At 39.3% G+C, this 19,323-nt stretch overlaps 1 protein-coding gene across 12 annotated transcripts in view; it reads left to right on the forward strand.

Moving 5' to 3' along the window:
• DENND1A (DENN domain containing 1A) overlaps positions 1–19,323 on the forward strand; it is a 182,240-nt gene that overhangs the window by 58,180 nt on the left and 104,737 nt on the right. For all 12 annotated transcript variants that reach the window (XM_068413818.1, XM_068413823.1, XM_068413819.1 and 9 more), the window contains exons 6-7: positions 17,164–17,233; positions 17,667–17,747. In XM_068413818.1, the coding sequence (XP_068269919.1) occupies positions 17,164–17,233; positions 17,667–17,747 (151 nt within the window). The remainder of the gene's footprint in view (positions 1–17,163; positions 17,234–17,666; positions 17,748–19,323) is intronic.

A 19,323-nucleotide genomic window follows, 5' to 3' on the forward strand; every position in this document is an offset into this window, starting at 1 on the left:
CTTTAAATTCTTGTGCTGGTTTTTGTACCCTCAGAGAGCTGGACTTCCTACTAACTAATTCCTGATCAGCTGAAATAATTTGAGTTTCACTGGATTCCACCCACTGTTCCAGAGTTGACTTTTCTGCCTTCCTCTGTGTAGAGAATTTTGTTCGTGTTAGTGAGTCAGGTTGGGGCAATTCAGCTCAGTAAAAGCTTGAGCCTATAGAAATTCTTTAACAACCTGTGGAAATTATTAAATATTTTAATTAGAAAGATTGATTATTTTTGTTCTTGTTCTAAAATGTTCTGTTGTTTGTGAAGGAGTATTTGCAGATGAGTAAGGAAGGACATCCCTTTTTCACTTTATCTGGATGAAAGTTTGGAACATAAAAAAACACAGATTTGTAATGCATGCTTTGAACTAGTGCTAATAGGAATTTTCTTCTGTGGAGTATACAGACCATCACATTAATGACAAATAATTTAATGTATTTAGCAGTAGTCTGATATATGGGAAGGCTGAGCCTTAGAATTCTTCTGGTTAACTAAAAATTCTTACCTGATTTATGATTTCTTCATGCTTTGCATTTTTCCCTTGCATACATAAAAGTAAATTAATAAGGAGTCTATTTTGTGCCTGGTAAGAAAGTAGTTAGACTACTGTTTTTTTTTTTATTCACTGCACAGCAAGAAAAAAAGCCCTCTATCTGGCTGCGTGCTGCTTGGAGGAAGATGTAACTCTGAACTCTAGTTCAAGCTTTTGCCGTTTCCCCACTTGGGGGTTGTACGTCGGCGGGGGTTTGTCTGGTTGCTGCTCACAGGATTGATTTCAAGAGCAGTTACTGGGTTTTGGGTGTTTGGTTGGTTGTGTCGTGTCCTGTTCCCCCCTCCCCGGTCTTGCCATTGATACATGTAGACAGCTCAAACTTTAATTTTAATGCCTCGGAGTGAATGGGAAGGTGGAGAAGGGAGCTGGCACCGAGAATAACCTGGTACCAGGGCCTCTGAGCTCTGCGCCCAGTTTTCATCTGTGATGGCTGCAAAGAACGTGCGGTTTCATGACCGTTACCTTAGGTGCTTTTATTCTGGCAAGCTGAGTAAAATCGATTTTGGGTGCTTTTTCCTTGCTAAGGCTAGGTTACCTTAGTTCATTGTAGCCTGCGTGAGATTAGTGCTTTTATCCGTCTATGTAATTTTATTTTATAATTACTTTTTTAAAAAAGTTTACATATAATCCACTGTTTTGAAAGGAGAGGAAGAGAACTGATAATTGCCTACAACAGAGGAGGAATTTATTTTGCTAATTTAAAGCTGTGATTACAAGTCTAGGCTGCAAGTAGTGACTGTACATAACCCCAGAGCAGAGATATCCTTTAAAAAAACAAAACACGCAAAAAACCTCCTCCATATCTCCTTCTAACCTGATTTTTCCTTCCCCTTTTTGCTGTTAAGGCTTCTGTGTGAACACAGAAAAATATTACTAATTAAATAAGAAAAAAGTCCAGAGCTCATTTTATGAGGATTTATTATAGTTGTATGTTGAAGAAAATGGTAATAAGCAAAATCAATATTTTGCTTCCAGATGTATCTATATGCTACTTTCAAGCCTTCCAAAAAGATGTTTGGTAATGGCTGGAAATGATATGGAACACTTTTTGGACTGTCTGTCTGGTCCTTGTGGTGTATCGACCTTGGAATCCCTGTACTGCTTAAAGCGCTTCCGAGATGAAAGAAAATAGCAAACTGGTTCTGTTAGACATTGGCAAAGGCCACAAAAAATACATGTATAAATCATGAGAAATTGGATCTCTCTGATTCAACAGTACAACAAAATTGTACCTAGTAAAAATGTTGTTATTGAGCCTCTGGCTGCTGCCTTCATAGATTTTTTTTTTTTTTTTTTTAAATTATTATATTTTTTTAGCAGTGTATTCAACACATGCATTAAATGTGAGTGAGAGTTGAAGATGCAGATATTTGTCAGTTCCTTTGCACGGACCTTGCAGAGAAAAGAAGAGAGGGCAGGCAGACTCGTAGCTAGAGCCTGACCTTCTTTTACAGAAATTCTGGTTTCTTACAAGCTTTAACTGTAGCAAAACAGTTCGACTTCCTCGTGTGTGTGTGACGGGAAATTGATCTAAAGTGGCTTAGAAAATGTGAGAACGCCATGAGTGTAGTGTGCGGGGTGGAAGGGGTCTCCTGGTGTTGCAGGCATTTTGCTTTAACTTGACATGTTTATAAAACAGTTTACATCTTAAAAGTTTAGGGTTTTTACCCCTGCTGATTTGCTTAAACAGACGCTGGCTTTTATTTTCATGTACTTGTCAGAATATATATGGAAAAGTGATGAACCTAGTGAAAAGAGAGCTTGACATCAATTAAATTTAGCTATCTGCTTTGTGTTTCTCCTTTCTGATACACTGTTTCCAGTGTAGTTATTCCAAACTTCCTGTGGTTTTTCTTTATTGTCCTTACAAGTTTTACAAGATAGAGATGAGCTATTTAAAAATACTGTTCCAGGAAAAGAGGAATAAAATTTTGGATTACATCTGCTCATTTGTTGTCTTCTATTTTCGTCTCTGCCATTAAACTTCTTTTGGGCTCTAGAAACTTATTTGAGAAAGCCTGTAAGGTTGTCTTAGTATCTCGTCTTGCTCAAGTGTCTTTAAGTTTCGAAGTGTCTCTCAAGTTATATTAGCTTTCTGAAACCATATTCTCTGCAATACTGAATACAAGATGCTTATTAAAATAGTCTTAAAAAATTAGAAGCATGTGCTAATGAATTTTTTCCTGTCCCATCATTAAAAAGCTTCTATTGAAGTTTATTCCTAGTTTTTCTTGGTCCTCTTATTGACATGATTAATAATGTTTGGGATCATTCATGATCAATACATTGTGTATGCACTTCATAAGAATGTGTGTTCATCTGTGTGTACGTGTGCAAGAATATAAGAGGTTTTTACATATTTTTGTATATACATGTCTGTCTAAAGAGCAGTGTCACAAACCAAGACAAGTCTTAAAGAATCCAGTTGTTTCTATGAGGCTTGTATTTTCTGGTTTATTAATATGTGAAAAGTGTGTACAGTATTTCTTCGTAATAGTTTTTTTTTCTTTGAAATTGTACGCAGCATCGTAGTTGTAGCAATAGAAATGCGTTTTGGTGTTTTGAGTTTTAAGACTGACATTGAAAGGAGTCGATTCCACTGAACTCATAAATAATGAATTCTTATTTTCAACTAGATGTAGCTGATAAATAACAAGTCAATAGGGAATATATTAAATGATGCTGAGTGAAAAGCTTTGGAGTTTTCATTGTGGTGTCAGTAGGTCTGTTCAAGACTTTGCTAGCTGATCTTGAAGTTTTAAAGCATGGTTGAATTGGATTAAATATTTTTATTGAAACTTTAATATGGTAGAACCTTGCTAATCCGCACACCTCGTAATCACGGACACAAAAATGGCAAGCGCCATGTATGGCTCGGCAGAAATGGACAGGGCTGGAGTAAGGTTTTGTATTTCTAGGCTTAAATATACTACAGTATGCTTACTATGTTAAATTCTATTTATGTAATTCTTCATAGTAGCAAAATCCATCATAGAAAGGTACTTTTTTCTTTTTCCAGTCTTTTTTACCATTTTTCTTTCAATTTTATGTACACTTCCAAAATATTACCGATTTGTGCTGGGTCGTCTTGTCATTGTTGCAAATTATCTGGTGTTGTCAATATAAATGAATTAAAACTTGAATACTGAATGCAACAGGAAAATGACTTAGAAAAGACAAAAAAAGCTTCAGAAAGTTCTGAACTCTGGATTTTTCTGTAATGACAAATGCTCTGAAAGAGAGAAACGTCTTTCTAGGTAATGGAAGGACACTGGTTACATTGCTTTTAAATGGATTGAGAGATCCGGTGGTTTCATTCTTGGCTTTTGTTCTGCCTTGTCATGCACACCTTCGTTCTTCTTTTCTGTCCGCTGGTGACACACACCTTGTGGTTGGAGTAGGGGATGTGAAGTCTTTGCTGCAGATGCTTTATTGTATGTCATCAGCTGGGGATGATGTTTGAAACAGAAGTTCCTCTCCATCATTTTTTTCTGTTGCCCTCCACTAGAAACAGAAATTATTTATGTCCATCTATCAAGTTTGAGGTTTGATCTTGATTGCAAAAAGAAAAATAAATCCCGCTGTTACAAAATACTGTGAAATGTTAGGTCCACCCAGTCTGCTCCTCTCCATCCCCCCTCAGCTGCTGATAACACGCTTAAGGAAAATCAGTTCAGCCATACCTGATCTGGCGCAGTTGGGGCAGGTACTGCAGGCGTGGGTGTCTGGAATAAACTGTTGAATGCATGACGGGTTAGTTGGTTAATTTTAGGAAAATACCTTTTTTTTTCCCACTGAACTTCCTAGATAAACTGGACCTGCTGGTTGATAATTGCATACATGAGCTGTAAAAAAAAAAAAAAAAAAAGTATCTCCTGGGAAGTATGTATATTAGAGATAAACTTTCAGTAACCAAATTTAAGTACCTTCATACTTGTAAATAACAGGTTGCAAACAATGTTAATGTGAATACTTTATTTGGCTACTGTTCAGGCATTTTTTAATTGTTCCTAGACGGTGCTTGGCAATGGAGAGGTTTTGATTGTTTTTCACTATGTATGTGTATGTATACATCATTATTCTTAGCTGAAAGTTTAGGTGTTATCCTTTAACACTGGTGTTCATTTCTCTACATGTTGATCCTGGTAACAAGTCTGAGCTGTGTACTTGCATTAATTTTGTAGTGGGATAAAGTTATACCACTTCTGAAGTTAGCAGCAGCCAGAAAGTACAGGGAGTTGTTTACAAAAGAGTCCCATCGATTCTCCCTTTCTGTGGAAGCATTCAAGCAGTAAGACCTGCACAGTCTGTTTGGCACAGTAGCTGCTCTCAGCTGGCCCCGTGCCCTCCTGCTGTTAGTCAGGGCAAAGGATGTGCCAGATCTCAGATTGTAACGGAGCAGAGCCTGCTTGCAAATCTGCTTGTAGTTAGCCTGGGGCCTTTTGGCAGCACACTACAGCCGATTGATTTAGTTGCAATCCTTTTTCCTTAATATTTTCCATCTGGCCAACAATGACCTATAAAGACAGACACAAAACAGAGTTTGAATTATGAGGAGCGTAATAGTAAAATGCTTCCAAATCTCACTCTAGAACCTGCACTGATGGATCGCTGCCGCTGCGTAGCCGAAGGAAGTTTGTTCTAAAGCACTGCTGCAACAGTGGCGTTAAGAAAAAGCATTGTAGTTCTCAAGTTCAAAATTATGTAATAGAGAAATGTGCATTTCAGTTAAACTCTTAATGTGTTTCCCTTCTTGCTATTTCTTGCTTTCTGTTGATGCCGAGCAGGAGTGAAGCGCTCTCAGCATAGGCTTCCTCGCACGCTACCCTTGCACGTGCTGCCAGGGCTAAATCATACTGCGGTGTGAGGAGCCGTGCGAGAACAAGGGATCCATAGAGCAGAAGGGGGAGTGCTTCAAGGCGTGCAGCAACAGGTTTGGGGAACTTGCATTCTAGTGATGTTCTAAGGAGGTGATGGGTCCCAAGCTCTCAGATCCACAGGAGTGGATGAATGCTTTCCAGAATGAGCTGTTTCTGCATCTGGGCTGTCAACTCTTCCAGTTCTGGTCAAAGCAGAATTCTTGCTCTGATTACAGTTATCCTGAACACTTGTAGTCCTCTGTGTCTTTAAAGTTTGTATCTTTAAAGAAAATTTGTGCCTTTTTTATATAGCTCCATAAGTTATAGCAGTCCTGGTGTTGCAAGATTTTGAACGTGCAGAGTTTACTACCTTCACCTGGGAATACGTGGGGATGTAAAGGATTCATGTTTTTTTCCAAAGGTGACAATAAGTTACGCATAGACTTCCACAGATCTTGTTGGTCATAATATTTCCAGGAAAATTAGAAATTGATTGAACTAGGAGAAGGCTCCAGAGTGTCATTCACATTCACGCTTGACTACAAGCCTAAGAGGCCGGATGAACCCTTCTCTGAAGGTGTGTGTTTCACTTCATTAGCTCTAATGAAACCTACTTTAGATCTAGGCGATTGTTCTAGTTTGTCTCGCCTGTGGAGGCCAAAGCACCAGTAGTCTGTGCTATGTGTTTAAACACTGGACAATTTATTTGATCTAGTAAGGTCATATTGCAGCTATTCTAAGCCTCAGATATTTAGAACCTAGGACTCTAAATAGTCCCCTTCGGGGGAAGAGGTGTTGTGTTTTTTTTTTGTTTCTCCTTTTAGTATAAATTTTCACGTGCTGACTCTGAAAACTATAATGAGACGTGTAGGGGCAAGGGAAAGAAACTTCTGCTGTCCTAGACTGAGTTTACCACAGCTTTGAGTTACTCCGTACATTTCCTGAAGCTGTTGACCGTATAAACTAGTGCCGGGCTCTTAACCGAGAGTCACTTCTCTGCTGACAGTCCTTTGTTCTTGTTTCATCTCGGTCTGCTGCCTGCTGCTTTTAATCACAGCAGTAGTAAAATTGGGGATCTGAGTTGGTGGGTGTTGTGTTCCTGGAAGTGCAGTCAGAGGCACAAGGATGTTGACTTTGTACTGCGTATAATATAGCAGACCATTCCTGTTGGAAACTTTTTATTATTACTTTATTATTTTTTTTTTGAGTAGTAAAAGTAAATAGCAAAATGAACAGCATGAGGAATATGTGCAGAAGGGAGAAATGAATCCTCACGTTGGCTTTAGGAAAGAGCTAGAGGTAAGGCTGGACAGGGAAAAGATGCATCATTGGTACGTGGGTTGAAGAAGAAAGGTAGAGCAGTTAGGATTTTAGCTGCTGCTTATAATACTTCATGCATGATTTGTGGTTGTCTTTTTTTTTTCCCCCCTTATACCTTAAGGTAATTCTTGCCAAAACAAGTAACTTTAAAAATTTTTTTAAATAAAGAAAAAAGAAAAAAATCTTCTTCTGTTAGAGCAGAGATTGGATTTCAGGTGGGACAGTTGCTGTCGTGTGACAGTCCTGGATTGGAACTGTCAATGGACTCAGCTGAACAACCTCCAGGTAATTTTCATAGCAGTGCTAAGTGCCATTCCCTCTTGGGGCAGAAATTATGATACTAGTGTAGCGAAAGTATCAGTTCTGTGCTATTGCCTTGCTGGTTTGTTTTTGGTGGTGGTGTTTTGGCGTGCCTGTAGGTAACATAGAGTTCTGACCTCCAATTTATTGATGTTATCTTGCTCCATTGGAGTTTCTTGGCAGAACTTGTGAAAATGTGAAACATGAACAGTATTTTCCTTCAGAATATAATGAGTCAATACACGATATAAAGTTAGTTCTGACTTGTAACTGTTTGGTCTCTCTCAATGCTATCCTCCTGAGAGACCCAGGATCCCTTAGAACAAACAAAACCCCCTTCCTTCTCCTCTTCCCTCTACATTACCAACCCAGAGCAATGCTAATTTAACTGACTTTTAGTGAATTTAAAGTATAGTGAAGGTGTGTCAAAGGATGTTTGTTGCAGATTTTGCCAAAGCTTTAATCTTGACTACAAGTCAAAACACTTCTGTAAAATATCAATGAGAAGGATCACAACAAAAAATGTCAAGTGTTAGTAATACTAATGTGTTGCTACTGGTGGAATTGGATAAAGCTAAGAATACTGCATTCTAGTCCAGCTAGTTTGCTAGTCTTGCCTACTGACCAGAAACCAATTTTACTTAATTAATTAGGGCTTCTTGTCACACCTTCTTTAGTTGCTGAACAACTGTAACAGAAGTAATTAAATCATGTCACTTTTTATTACCTTTGGCCCTGGCTGACTGGCTTGGAAACTTCCATATTAGTGCTAATACAAAAGGAATTAGTGCATCACCTTGGGGAAAACCCAGCTTCCTGGCACCGAAAAATAGGGAGGAAGTAGTTAAAGTGCAGGATGGATAGATCCTCTCTTCCACAAATGCATCACTTCTGGGTTGCTGTCTGAAGGCTTACAAACTGTGTCTGTCAGGAACGAGACCATCCTGTACTTGCTGACAGATGTATACAACATTCCCCCAACGAGATTACACGGCAACTTCCTCCTTCAAAAATCAAAATGTGGCAGGAGCCCTCAGGTTATGTGGTGGTAATTGGAGAAGCAGGGGCTGTTCTGAGAGGTAGAACTGCTGAGAAAAGCAGCGTGAGTTGACTTCTGCATGTTGTTTCAATAGAAAACGTGATTCAGCCACTCCATAATGATATAGAAGGGCTTTATATGGCTTTGTAGAGGCAGTGTTACTGGATTGTGCATGGATCCGAAATAAAAACCTGAATTTATAACCCTGGCTGTTTATCAACATGCTTGATAAGGGACAGATCGTCCTCCAAACTATACAATACAAGTATTCTTTACCTAACAGTAACTCACCTCAGTGTGTTTTAGAATTAATGTTGGTGCACCAGCTTGAGTATTCAGAGAATGAAATGATTGTGGGTAATCTCCTATTTTAATAATTTGCTTGAACTGATCGTTAGACAAGAAGTCTCACAAATAAAAATTGTCCTCTCTAGCCAGATAAAGGGCCAGAGAGTCTTTTCTGTTAATTTGTGTGTCACATTTTCAGGAAGTCTGTTGATCATGTTAGTCAGTGATGTTTCTGCAGGTGAAGAGTCAAGTACTATTGTTTCGTGTGCTTATTTTTACATCTAATTGTTTGTTATGAATCCTAAAACATTGTACACTGTAGTCACAAATATCAGACTCTGACTTGCTTTTTTATAGTTTTCAATTCAAGGACTGAGTTCACATCTTGTATTGCTGAAATTACAGCTCAAACTTAGTACTAGAGGACATAGCTCAAGAAGCACATATCATTGGGGTATGTAATGAAAAGGAGCTGTTTCTCTGGTCAAGGGAAAAGGGTTAATTTGCAGTGGGATGAAAAGGCTGTGCAGGATCTACTATTTCAACCTGTGATAGACTTAACAGTCGTCTTTGATCCCCAAATGAAATGTGATGGATTTCAACTGATGCCAGATGTCTCAAACCTAGTGGGATCTCTGATTGTCTGCCACATCTAGAATTCTCTCTTCCAGCACTTTGATGTGTGCTTTTAAACGTGGTTTGAGAAGAGAGATTCCTTGACAAGCTGAGCCTTTGGAATCCTTTCTCTGTGTTGTCACTTCAGGGGTGTTCTTTAGGCTCTCGTCCTGTCTAACACATCCTGCTTTTTTAAAATCAAGCCTTATTTGCTAAACTGCTCTACTTCATAACCAATTTTTTTTATGTCCAGGAAATTTAGTGCCACTGTCACCTGTAACTTCTCTCAGTTTAAGACTGTTCTCAGCCCTCTTCTTATTTGTTAATTAGAGCATTTTACTTAACCCTGGCCAAGTAAAAACATTGTTCAATGTGTTCCTGTTAGCAATAAGTGGAACATAATTGTTGTCTTTTTAACTCCAAGGCTGTCTTGTGGCACTTCATAAATCTTGTTATACATTGTCAAGCACTTCAGTATACCCATCTCCTCACCAAGTGTGCTTTATGGGATATCCTTTGCCTGTGGTTTTAATAAGAGTATAAAGACATGATTGTCAGTGTTTGCCTTGTTAAATGCAAACAAACTTTTTTCTTTATATACCTTTATTTCATGTCACTACTTCAGTCCTTTGCCCTCGAACATGCTTGAGAAGTTTCTTTCATGGTCTGAAACTAAAAAAAACCCAAAGATTTACAACTTTCCCTTCTGAAAAGGGACAAGAGACCTTACGGCTGTGTTTGGGAGTTTATGGGGCTTCCCATTTAATTTTATCTCTACTAAAAAACATGGGTTTTGGTTTTTTTTTTTTAAGATAACACACTTGATCTTCTGGAGTTAATCATCTTAGCATGCTAAATTTGCGAAGGCAGGTATACCTGGTCAGACATGCTTGTGTTAGCTGGGTGCAGTAAGAACTGCAGCTTTCTACTTCATAAAACCCGTGTGTAGTGGGGCTCGCACTGTTCTGAAGCTGATCAAATGGCACAGTTCTTTTCTTCTGGCATCAGCCTGTGCCCCAGGCTTTAGAGATGTATGTACTCTCCAAAATCTACGTAGAGCTTTGCATTTTGTTTCAGCAGAGCCTAGGTTCTGTCTCTTAAATGAATTCCTTTCTCTTTTCTCCGTGTGGACTCACTGGAGAAATACCACTTGGCACGTTTTCCCAGTGGTATGAATAATTTGTGTGTTAGAAGTTTAAAATCTTTGATTTTTAAAAAGGAGTGATCTACCAGAGGGAAAACAGAAAGTCCTCAACAACAGAACAGATCTTAAAGATACTTCTGAAATAAATAACCCACAAAATATTCTATCATAAAATTCAATAAACTTTCTTAAATTTTGCAGTAATAGGTAATTCACAAGAAAAAAGCTTGACTATTGAAGATATTTAAAATTTTTTGCATTCTAAATTATGCCTATATGTATGTGTCTGTGAATGTACAGTTTCTTTGTACAGAATATAGGATGTTGTGCATGGACCTATAAGCCAGAGGGTGTGGTATTCCTATTTTCCAGTCTGAAGGGTAATGCTCCAGGTTCTGAAAACACAGATTCTTTTTATATAAAATGTTTTTCACTGAAAGGCCAAGGCATGGTTTTCATGGAAAAGTCGTTTCTTTTTCACACTGTAAAATTTTGTTGTTCTCTTCCTTCACAGAGGGCTCCTGTGAGAAGCGGGGAGGATTATTGTGTGCTGGGTTGATCATGATGTTGCATACTGTAATGCTAAAGTTCTTCTGAATTCATTTTATTTACATAAATTCCACAGTGCAGCTGCACGGGACTTACCCCCCCCCAAGGTTTTAGAGTGACCACAAAGAATGCGAGAAAGGGTGACAGCTTTGTCAGGCTCAGACTTCAGTTCCATTTGCGATGCCCCAATTAGATGGTAGCACACTAACAAAAGCCCCTTGGAATGGTTATCTCAAGCTGCCCTCGCACTTTTTAGCTTGACTAAAATGTAAAATTGTTACATCATAAATCTCTTTGTTACAGTTTTGTGGCTTCGTGTTGTTAAAGGGGTGTATTCAGCTCCTTGGAGCTGTCTTTTGTGAGAGACGCTGCTGCTGTGTTTCAAGAGCCACTGGAGCTGTTTGGGGAGCGTTTGGGTTCAATAGTGGTATTTAGTGAACTTGGGAGTCTTTGTGCGAGTGAGACTTGCTGTAACTGCTTGTACTTGGTCACGCTGGGTAGAAAAACAGGAAAGGGAATGTTTTAATTGACTTTTATTATTAATACACAGTGGCAAGTCACCAAAGTAAGCACTTTCTATTGACAATTATATAGCATTAAGATGCTCCATGAGTCGAGACGTGCATGTTCTGTGTGAGCCACTTCTGTGGGGTTAAATACTTCTAAAATATGTATGTGAGTCGTGCTTGAGCTACAGAACTTTTAACTGAATCTAGTGGAATCATGGCAAGATCACTCATGGGTAATAATCAAAGGCAAGTTTAGAACAAAACTGGAGAAAATGCAAAAAGGAAAGAAATCCCATGAGAGCAGGAAGAAGAAAGGATTTGGATGTCTCTCTACAATGGCAGAGGCACGGTGGATTGAGGTCTAATGCAGAGACAAAACTGAAATAAAAAAAGCGCTGATGTTCAAAAAAGGCTGCTGGCTGATCCTGTGGAAGGTGAGCCTGCATCTCATCAGCATGCACAGATGTTGCTATGGAGATGTGTGGGTATGTGTGTATGTGTTTAAGCTCACAAGTGTGAGAATGTGTCGATAGACTGAGTCTAGAAGAGAGAATAATGATGTAGTGAGTTCCATAAGGTGTAGGGGAAGACGCTGGAACACGTAAATGGCTGAGCTGGGAATTTAGCCTGTGGAAATTCCCAAACGGGCCCAGAGATGTCTTGGTTCTTTCAAATGCATTTTGTAAAAATGCTGGAAACATGGGGTGGGGGAAGGAAAGGAAGGTGAAAAAAAAATTTAATAGTGTATTACTGCAAGGAAAAGAATAGGCATGTGAAGACTTAGCTCTCTCTTGAAGGGAGGAAAAAGGATTATTTTTAAAAATGTAAAGTTCAGCTTTCACAATGTTCTTGCACACTTCGGGTATTTTCTATTGCTTCATGGTTGTCTGTTACAACTAATGCTGGAAAATCTCTTCCTTTTTTTGTTGACTTCATTGGAGATTTACCTTTCTAATGCTAAGTAAAACTCCCAGTTCATGCTGGGTTTGCCTGTTTGCCCAGCCTCTCTTTACACTTGACCTTGCATGTGCATGGTGTTTGTGAGGTAGCTACAGGGATTTAGAGTGGTACATCCTGTAACTTATGACTCTGCTTTGTTCTAATGAGCACTCAAAAAATATCAAAAGAAATGATAATGGTGAAAATCTCACATTTCTAAGAAAGTAGATTTATTATCAAAACCTCTGTTCGTTAGTAATGCTTCAGAACTGGATAAGAAGCAGCTGTGTTTGCCTGAGGAAGGCATCTTCTACTTGATAAAGAAATCAGCTGGATGCCAGTGTAGATATGTTGCTTAAAGGTGTCCCCTTTGCTGTTTTAGAGATGTTACGTTTTCTTATTTACTGTTGGGCAATTCCATTTGACTAAATGAGTTGCCTGTCTTTACATACAGACACTCACTATAGCAGAGATGTCGTCTTGGTTTTGTAAATTCTTTCTTGGCTTTTGTGTGTGCTGGAAGACAGTCATATTCTGGTGGAGATAAAACAGAAAAAAAAAGAAAAAAGAAAAAAAATGATTGTAAACGATGCTAAGAATTCTTTGGTTTTTAAAAGCTTGTGTGTTAAGTGTTTAATGAGAGTAGGAGCATCCTGGGAATCCACTTTTCTGCCTCATTTCATTGCTGTCAGCAACTTGGTGTCACTAAAGGAAGTTCTATTGGGTCATCTCTTACTGCATCCTTCGTGCTGTGGGATGACTGTGTGTGCACGTATGTGTGTGTGCACGCGTGGCTTGTGTGTGCATGCGTGTATATATGTGTGCATGTAAATGCAGTTGCTTTATATCAAAAGGGCTAGCCCAATACTCTGCTTTCTGAAGGTCAGAAAATGTGACCTCACGTGTGCTGCTGTGCTAGAGTAGGTTTTTCCTTTTATATGTTAAAGCGCAGGAGTGGATTAATATGTTGAAAAATCCAGAGCTAACTTGACAGCAGCACAGCGTTTTCATCTGCATAGCAGCTAATATTGGGTGATGACATTTTCTGTTCAGCGTAACTTTTGAAGTACGGATGGGGTTGTGAGAGCAGCGCTGCTGGCGGGTTGTACCTTGGGCAGCTCTCGCGGCACCGGTCATCTGCGTCCTCCTGCCTTCCGCCGTCCCCTTGAGATGCTGGGGAGCCCAGTACAAAAGGCTCTACTTCTTGGTGCAAGTCTACTCTGGTAAAGGTGCACCTCGTCATAACTGCAAACGCCCTGGCCGCGGGGGTTGCTGGGGTTTATCATGCTAATTTGCTGCTTTTTGTATCTTCCCCGTTGTCTCAGCCTGGCTGGTCAGCTGTTGGCTTTGCACCGCTGCTCTTTAACCACGAGGTTTTGGGAACGTTCATATTTACAAGCTGCGCTGCAGCCCCGTTGCCTTACCGTTGTGGCTGACCCTAATTGCAGTGACACATGTAACTAATGATGTTTTGTACTTTCAAGGAGCGCACTAAAAAGGTGATGACATACGAGTTACTGAATAAGGTACCGTGCAGGAGAGTTTGTGCAGACCTTATGGAGCATAACAAGCAGTTTTCCTGTGCCCGTGGTTGTTTCCCGTCAGACTGGCCTGTCCCCGGCGCTGGGGCTGCATCGCCCGCTGGAGGGCCGGAGGGAGGGAAGAGCAGAGTGCTGAACCGGTCTCTCAGCTTGAAGAAGCCTAATTTGATTAGGCTTTGATTTGATTCTCATGATTGGTGGCAAATGTGTCATTATACGTGTGTATATGTCTGTGTGAGGAAACTGCAAATGAGTGTAAAATTAGAAAAAAAAAAAAATTAAAATTTCAAATTGCCCTTTTATTTTTGTTTACTCTTCAACCACGATCTGATTTATGCTTATTGGAGTCTTTGAACTTCAACTCCCCTGAAGACTCTCTAGTCTATGGCTTTTTTGATGTTGCTAGAAGGGGAATGTGTGTGTGTGTGCGCGTGCTTGCGCTCGCTCGCATGCTATGGTGCTCTGGGCAATTTCACTCCGGAGCGCTTCCCTTCCTTTGTTTAACCTATGACCTGTGAAAACAAGAGTTAATCAAAAGTTCTAAGGTAGCTAAGAGGAAGGGGAAGTGTTTGGTTACAAATTAAATATGAGCAAGTCATAAGCCATAAATCTTCAGTAGTGCTACCAGTTGTGCTGCCCAAGTTGCATGTGGTACAGAAAGTTTTTGGTTATAAATTCAACCTCTGTTTCTTTGGAGGGGGTGTTTAAAGGCTGCCTCGAGGATTTGCTTCTCATAAGAAAAAAAACGCATCTTTTCTTTTATCCTTTTGGCAAAGATCTAGAAACGAATTCAGATAACTATATTTCTTGATTTTTTGCTGCAACTTTAGCTAGTCTAATAAAAGCAGAACTGTTTCACTCTTGAGTAGTAAACACATGGAATAAGTGATGAAGTAAAAGTATTGAAGATGGCAGGATAAAGTAGTTTTCTAGTTTTTATTATTACTTTATTATTATTTTTTTTGAGTAGTAAAAGTAAATAGCAAAATGAACAGCATGAGGAATATGTGCAGAAGGGAGAAATGAATCCTCACGTTGGCTTTAGGAAAGAGCTAGAGGTAAGGCTGGACAGGGAAAAGAGGCATCATTGGTACGTGGGTTGAAGAAGAAAGGTAGAGCAGTTAGGATTTTAGCTGCTGTTTGTAATACTCCATGCATGATTTGTGGTTGTCTTACCCACCCCCCCACACCCCCCGCCTTATACCTTAAGGTAATTCTTGCCAAAATAAGTAAGTTTTAAAATTTTTTAAAAAAAAAAAAGAAAAAGAAAAATATCCTCTCGTGTTAGAGCAGAGATTGGATTTCAGGTGGGACAGTTGCTGTCGTGTAACCGTCCTGGATTGGAACTGTCAATGGACTCAGCTGAACAACCTCCAGGTAATTTTTATAGCAGTGCTAAGTGCCATTCCCTCTTGGGGCAGAAATTATGATACCAGTGTAGTGAAAGTATCAGTTCTGTGCTATTGCCTTGCTGGTTTGTTTTTGGTGGTGGTGTTTTGGCGTGCCGGTAGGTAACACAGAGTTCTGACCTCCAATTTATTGACGTTATCTTGCTCCATTGGAGTTTCTTGACAGAATTTATGAAAATGTGAAACAAGAACAGTATTTTCCTTCAGAATGTAATGAGTAAATACCCAGTATAAAGTTAGTTCTGACTTGTAACTGTTTGGTCTCTCTCAATGCTATCCTCCTGAGAGACCCAGGATCCCTTAGAACAAACAAAACCCCCTTCCTTCTCCTCTTCCCTCTACTTGCTTTTGTTTATTGCTTTTATACTGACACATTCATTATAAACACAATAATATTTGTAAAAGATTCTCATTTCTGTAAATGTAGTTTTCCAACAAGGTCCCTGAGCAATTAAGCAGCACTTTAAATATGCCTTCCTGAAATCAGTTTTGGGTTCAGACTGTCAGGGAGCTTTCTGCCTTCTTGGTTTTCTGTCTTTTCAAACTCCTTTGATAGATGCCTTGCAAGGGTTTGTTTACCAGGTTCTTAATCTCTACTTAGCAGATATGTTTTGAGAGGATTTCTTGTTACTCTTGTAATGGCTTTTAACTCTGCTGAAGTTTATTTAACTGAACAGAAAGAAAGAAACTTATCTTCTAACTAATCCTTCTTGATTGTTTACAATATAATGCCAAACTTAAATGCTGTTTAAAGTGGTAATTGTCTGTCTTTCTGCTCGATTCTAATACATAGTTTGTAAAGATGCTTAGAGCATATTAATTTAAATGATAATACTGTCGTATAACATGAAAAGTTAAGTTCCTTATCAGTATATTTTGATAAGCTACTTACACTTTACAGTAGCATTTGCAGGCTTCAAACAAACGTTAATGATGGAGTGCCATTCCCCTTATCTGTCTCATATATAGCTTCTCACTTCATTTATTACTGAAAGCTGTACAGTTAGGAACCACGGGGCACTCCGTTCTTTATAGTTGTCAGGATGTAGTCATATTTTGTAAAAACTTTAAATCCTGTCTAACTATATCAAAATAGAATCCATTTGCTTCAGAAAGCATCTGTGATTAAGAGAAGAATCGCTCTGTGCGTCATGCAAACTTGCTTTCCTACTCGCTGCAGCTGAGGGAAATTCCTTGCCGGTATTTAAAAAGGTTGAAATAAAGAACTGTGGCATGAAAATAGGGCACAAATCATACCAAAGCATACTGTAGTGACAAGTAATATCTTAGCTGTCTGTCTTATTTAATAGAATGAAAGTGTAATGTAAATGAAAAAGATGTGATTTTTCTGCATGCTGGTCTTTTAATTTTGTTTCTTTGTTACTTTTGTAAGTTGAGTGCAAATTTACTTATGGTAAAGTTTCTGTTTGACCTAACTAAGGGCTGGGCTAAATGCAATGATATAGGATGTGGAATAAGGTTTGACAACAGCTAAAAACTGAAATACTGGTTGTGCAATTTAAAAAATCCACTTGTATCAGGATTCAAACCCAAAACAACTGTCTGGGTGCAGTTTACTGGGACCCTCAGGAGCTGTACAGAAGATGAGTTATTCAACATCTGCTTTGGGAAACGGTCAAGATTAAAAGTGTTCCACCATACAGGAACATAGATTCATTAGTGTACATTTATTTTACGTGTTAAAAACTCGCATTGGATTGCATGTTTGTTGTGTACAGGGCGAGGGGGAAGGCTCTGGCCTGCCTGGTACCTGGGTTGTTTCCTGCTGGTGCCACGTGTGAGGTGTAGTGCCCACAGGTGGCTGGAAATGCTGGGGAGGAGTAACCATGGAAGCCCAGTTCTCGAAGGAGAGGGATGCTTCAACCTTCTGGTGGTGTTCTTCAGAGGGAAGGTCTGCTGTGGCTTCCCTAGCAGAATTTATGAAGTCTCATGTCCAGTGGAGGCTGTTGTTAAGATGCATCTGTACAGTAAGGGCCAGCGATCTTGGATTTATTAACTGAGATTTACCAAGCTAAATGTATCCTTTCTCTTTTTTTTTTTAGTTACCTCCCATGGTTTGAAGTCTTTTATAAGCTGCTCAATGTCTTGGCAGATTATTCCGCAAAAGGACAGGTATTATTCTAAAGTACTAACCCTTCTTTTCCCTGCCCCAATATCAAATGAGGGAGAGAGGGCGAAAACAAGCTGTTTTAGGAAGAACTTATATCAGAGGTGACCATGTGAATTATTAATCTCTATGATGCAGTAATATATGAGATGATATTCAGTCATTGGCAAATGCCTTTGAAAAATAAATATGCTTTTAAATTCTTTTTGGGAAAAGATAAAGTCCAAGAATGTGCCTGTGGTTCCCACACAAGTTAATGGTTTCCCTGCAGTCACCCATACTGGGCAGACTTTTTGATTACCTTTCTTTACACTTACAAGTTCTCTAAGCCCCTAGTTCACAAACGTTGCCCTTTCATCTTGGACTTTAGCTTGTCATAGCAATGCTGACTTAGTACTCCTTTTTTTTTTTTTTTTTTTCTTCTCCTCCTTATTTCAGGATAGTCAAAGGAGTGAGCTCCTAGAGACACTTCATAAACTTACCATCCCTGAGCCAGGAACCTCTGTTCATCTTGGAGTGGTAAGTGAAATGGTGGAGATGTAAACTAAGGTGTTTAATTTTCATTACATATCATAACAGGAATATCAAAAGCAGTTCTCCTTTGTGGAACTTGGTACACAGATGTTGTTTTCCTGTGAGGACACAGAGCTGTGAAATTCCTCTTTTCACATTTGGGGCCCTCTGTTTCCCTTTCCTTAACCTCAAATGTCTTTGAAATGCTGTTCTTTGATTGGAGGAAGATTGTGTATATTCCCCATGGAAACTTCTCGCCATATCATCTGTGACCTGCGAGAGGTCACAGAGCAGCAACATGACATTTATTGTCCACACGTCTGCAGAACTCCTAGATCTTGCAAGGGGGACAAGACTGCAAAGCAGTCACATGCCTGTCATAGCAGCATTTTGAGTATTAACTGTTTATCACATTTTCTGATTCTTTCTCCTCTTCCTCCCCCCCAAGAAAAAGTCTTACACAAAAAAGGCTTTATTACATTTTTCTATCGTGTGAGAAAATTAGCCAAAGAACACTGAAAGAATAGATGTAGGATTTTATTGATGGGGTTGTATTTTGAATTAATCTTTTGAGTTTTTTCTCTTCAAATTAATTTTTGCAGAACGACCTTGTGTTCCAGGCTGTAGTGAAAAAATACTTAAGATGCACATTGCTGCAGTTGCCAATTAGTGTTTTAGAGTTCACATGAAACTAGTGGCGTGTGCAGCCACAGTTCTCTTCTCCCTCTCATTTCCTTTGCTCCTTCTTCTAAAGTACTTTTTGGCAACAAGCAGCTTACTCTCATCACTTCACCCCGTAATGTCAGTCGACAGGTAACAGTTGTTTGGCCTTGCTGGGTCACCAGCTGGCGGTAGCAGTGTCCCAGTCCTCCTGAGGCTGGCTCGTTTGTGAGCAGCATTTCTGTCTTAAGGGGACGAGCTGCCTCGGAAGGCAAGGATCAGTTGGGATATTTCAGTTTTTTCATACCAGTGGTTTCAAGGAATGCTGCCAGTCTGCCCTTGTCTGAGACATTTCATGGGTGATGAAGCAAGAAAGGATATAAAAAAGCAGCTGAGGGACTGTTAGCTGTGGTGGTTTTGTGCATTTTATTTTGGTGGTTTGTAGCCTATTTTGGGGTTGGGGTGAGGTTCCTGTGTGTGATGTACAGGAATAGTATATGCAACTATCTTTGCATTTCATCTTTTCCACCAAACTAAAATAGTGATATATCAAAAAGCAAAAATTTGTGTTTATACATTTAGTGTCTATATTCAGTGTAGCTCTTACACCCGCATGCTATTTTGGGTTATAGACTGTTCATGAAGCACTGAAATGTCTGAGATGTATATACAAGAAAACTGTGCCAATTGTGGAACTATGCCAAGAATATAACATCTTTAAAGCTGCAGCAAGTGATTAATAAGTAGCCCTAAGACAAATTGTGAAAGTCTTAAAAATAATATCAATTGTATACAACGTCGATTTACAAAAGCAGTTCGGTCGCATTCTCTCCTTGCCTTTCCTAAAGCTCTAACCAAGAACCATGACAACCATGCGTAGTCAGATTGGGAACTAGAGGGATCCTGGTCTCTTGGAATGCAG

Source organism: Nyctibius grandis, chromosome 16 (genome assembly GCF_013368605.1).
Source record: "Nyctibius grandis isolate bNycGra1 chromosome 16, bNycGra1.pri, whole genome shotgun sequence".
Lineage (NCBI taxonomy): Eukaryota > Metazoa > Chordata > Aves > Nyctibiiformes > Nyctibiidae > Nyctibius > Nyctibius grandis.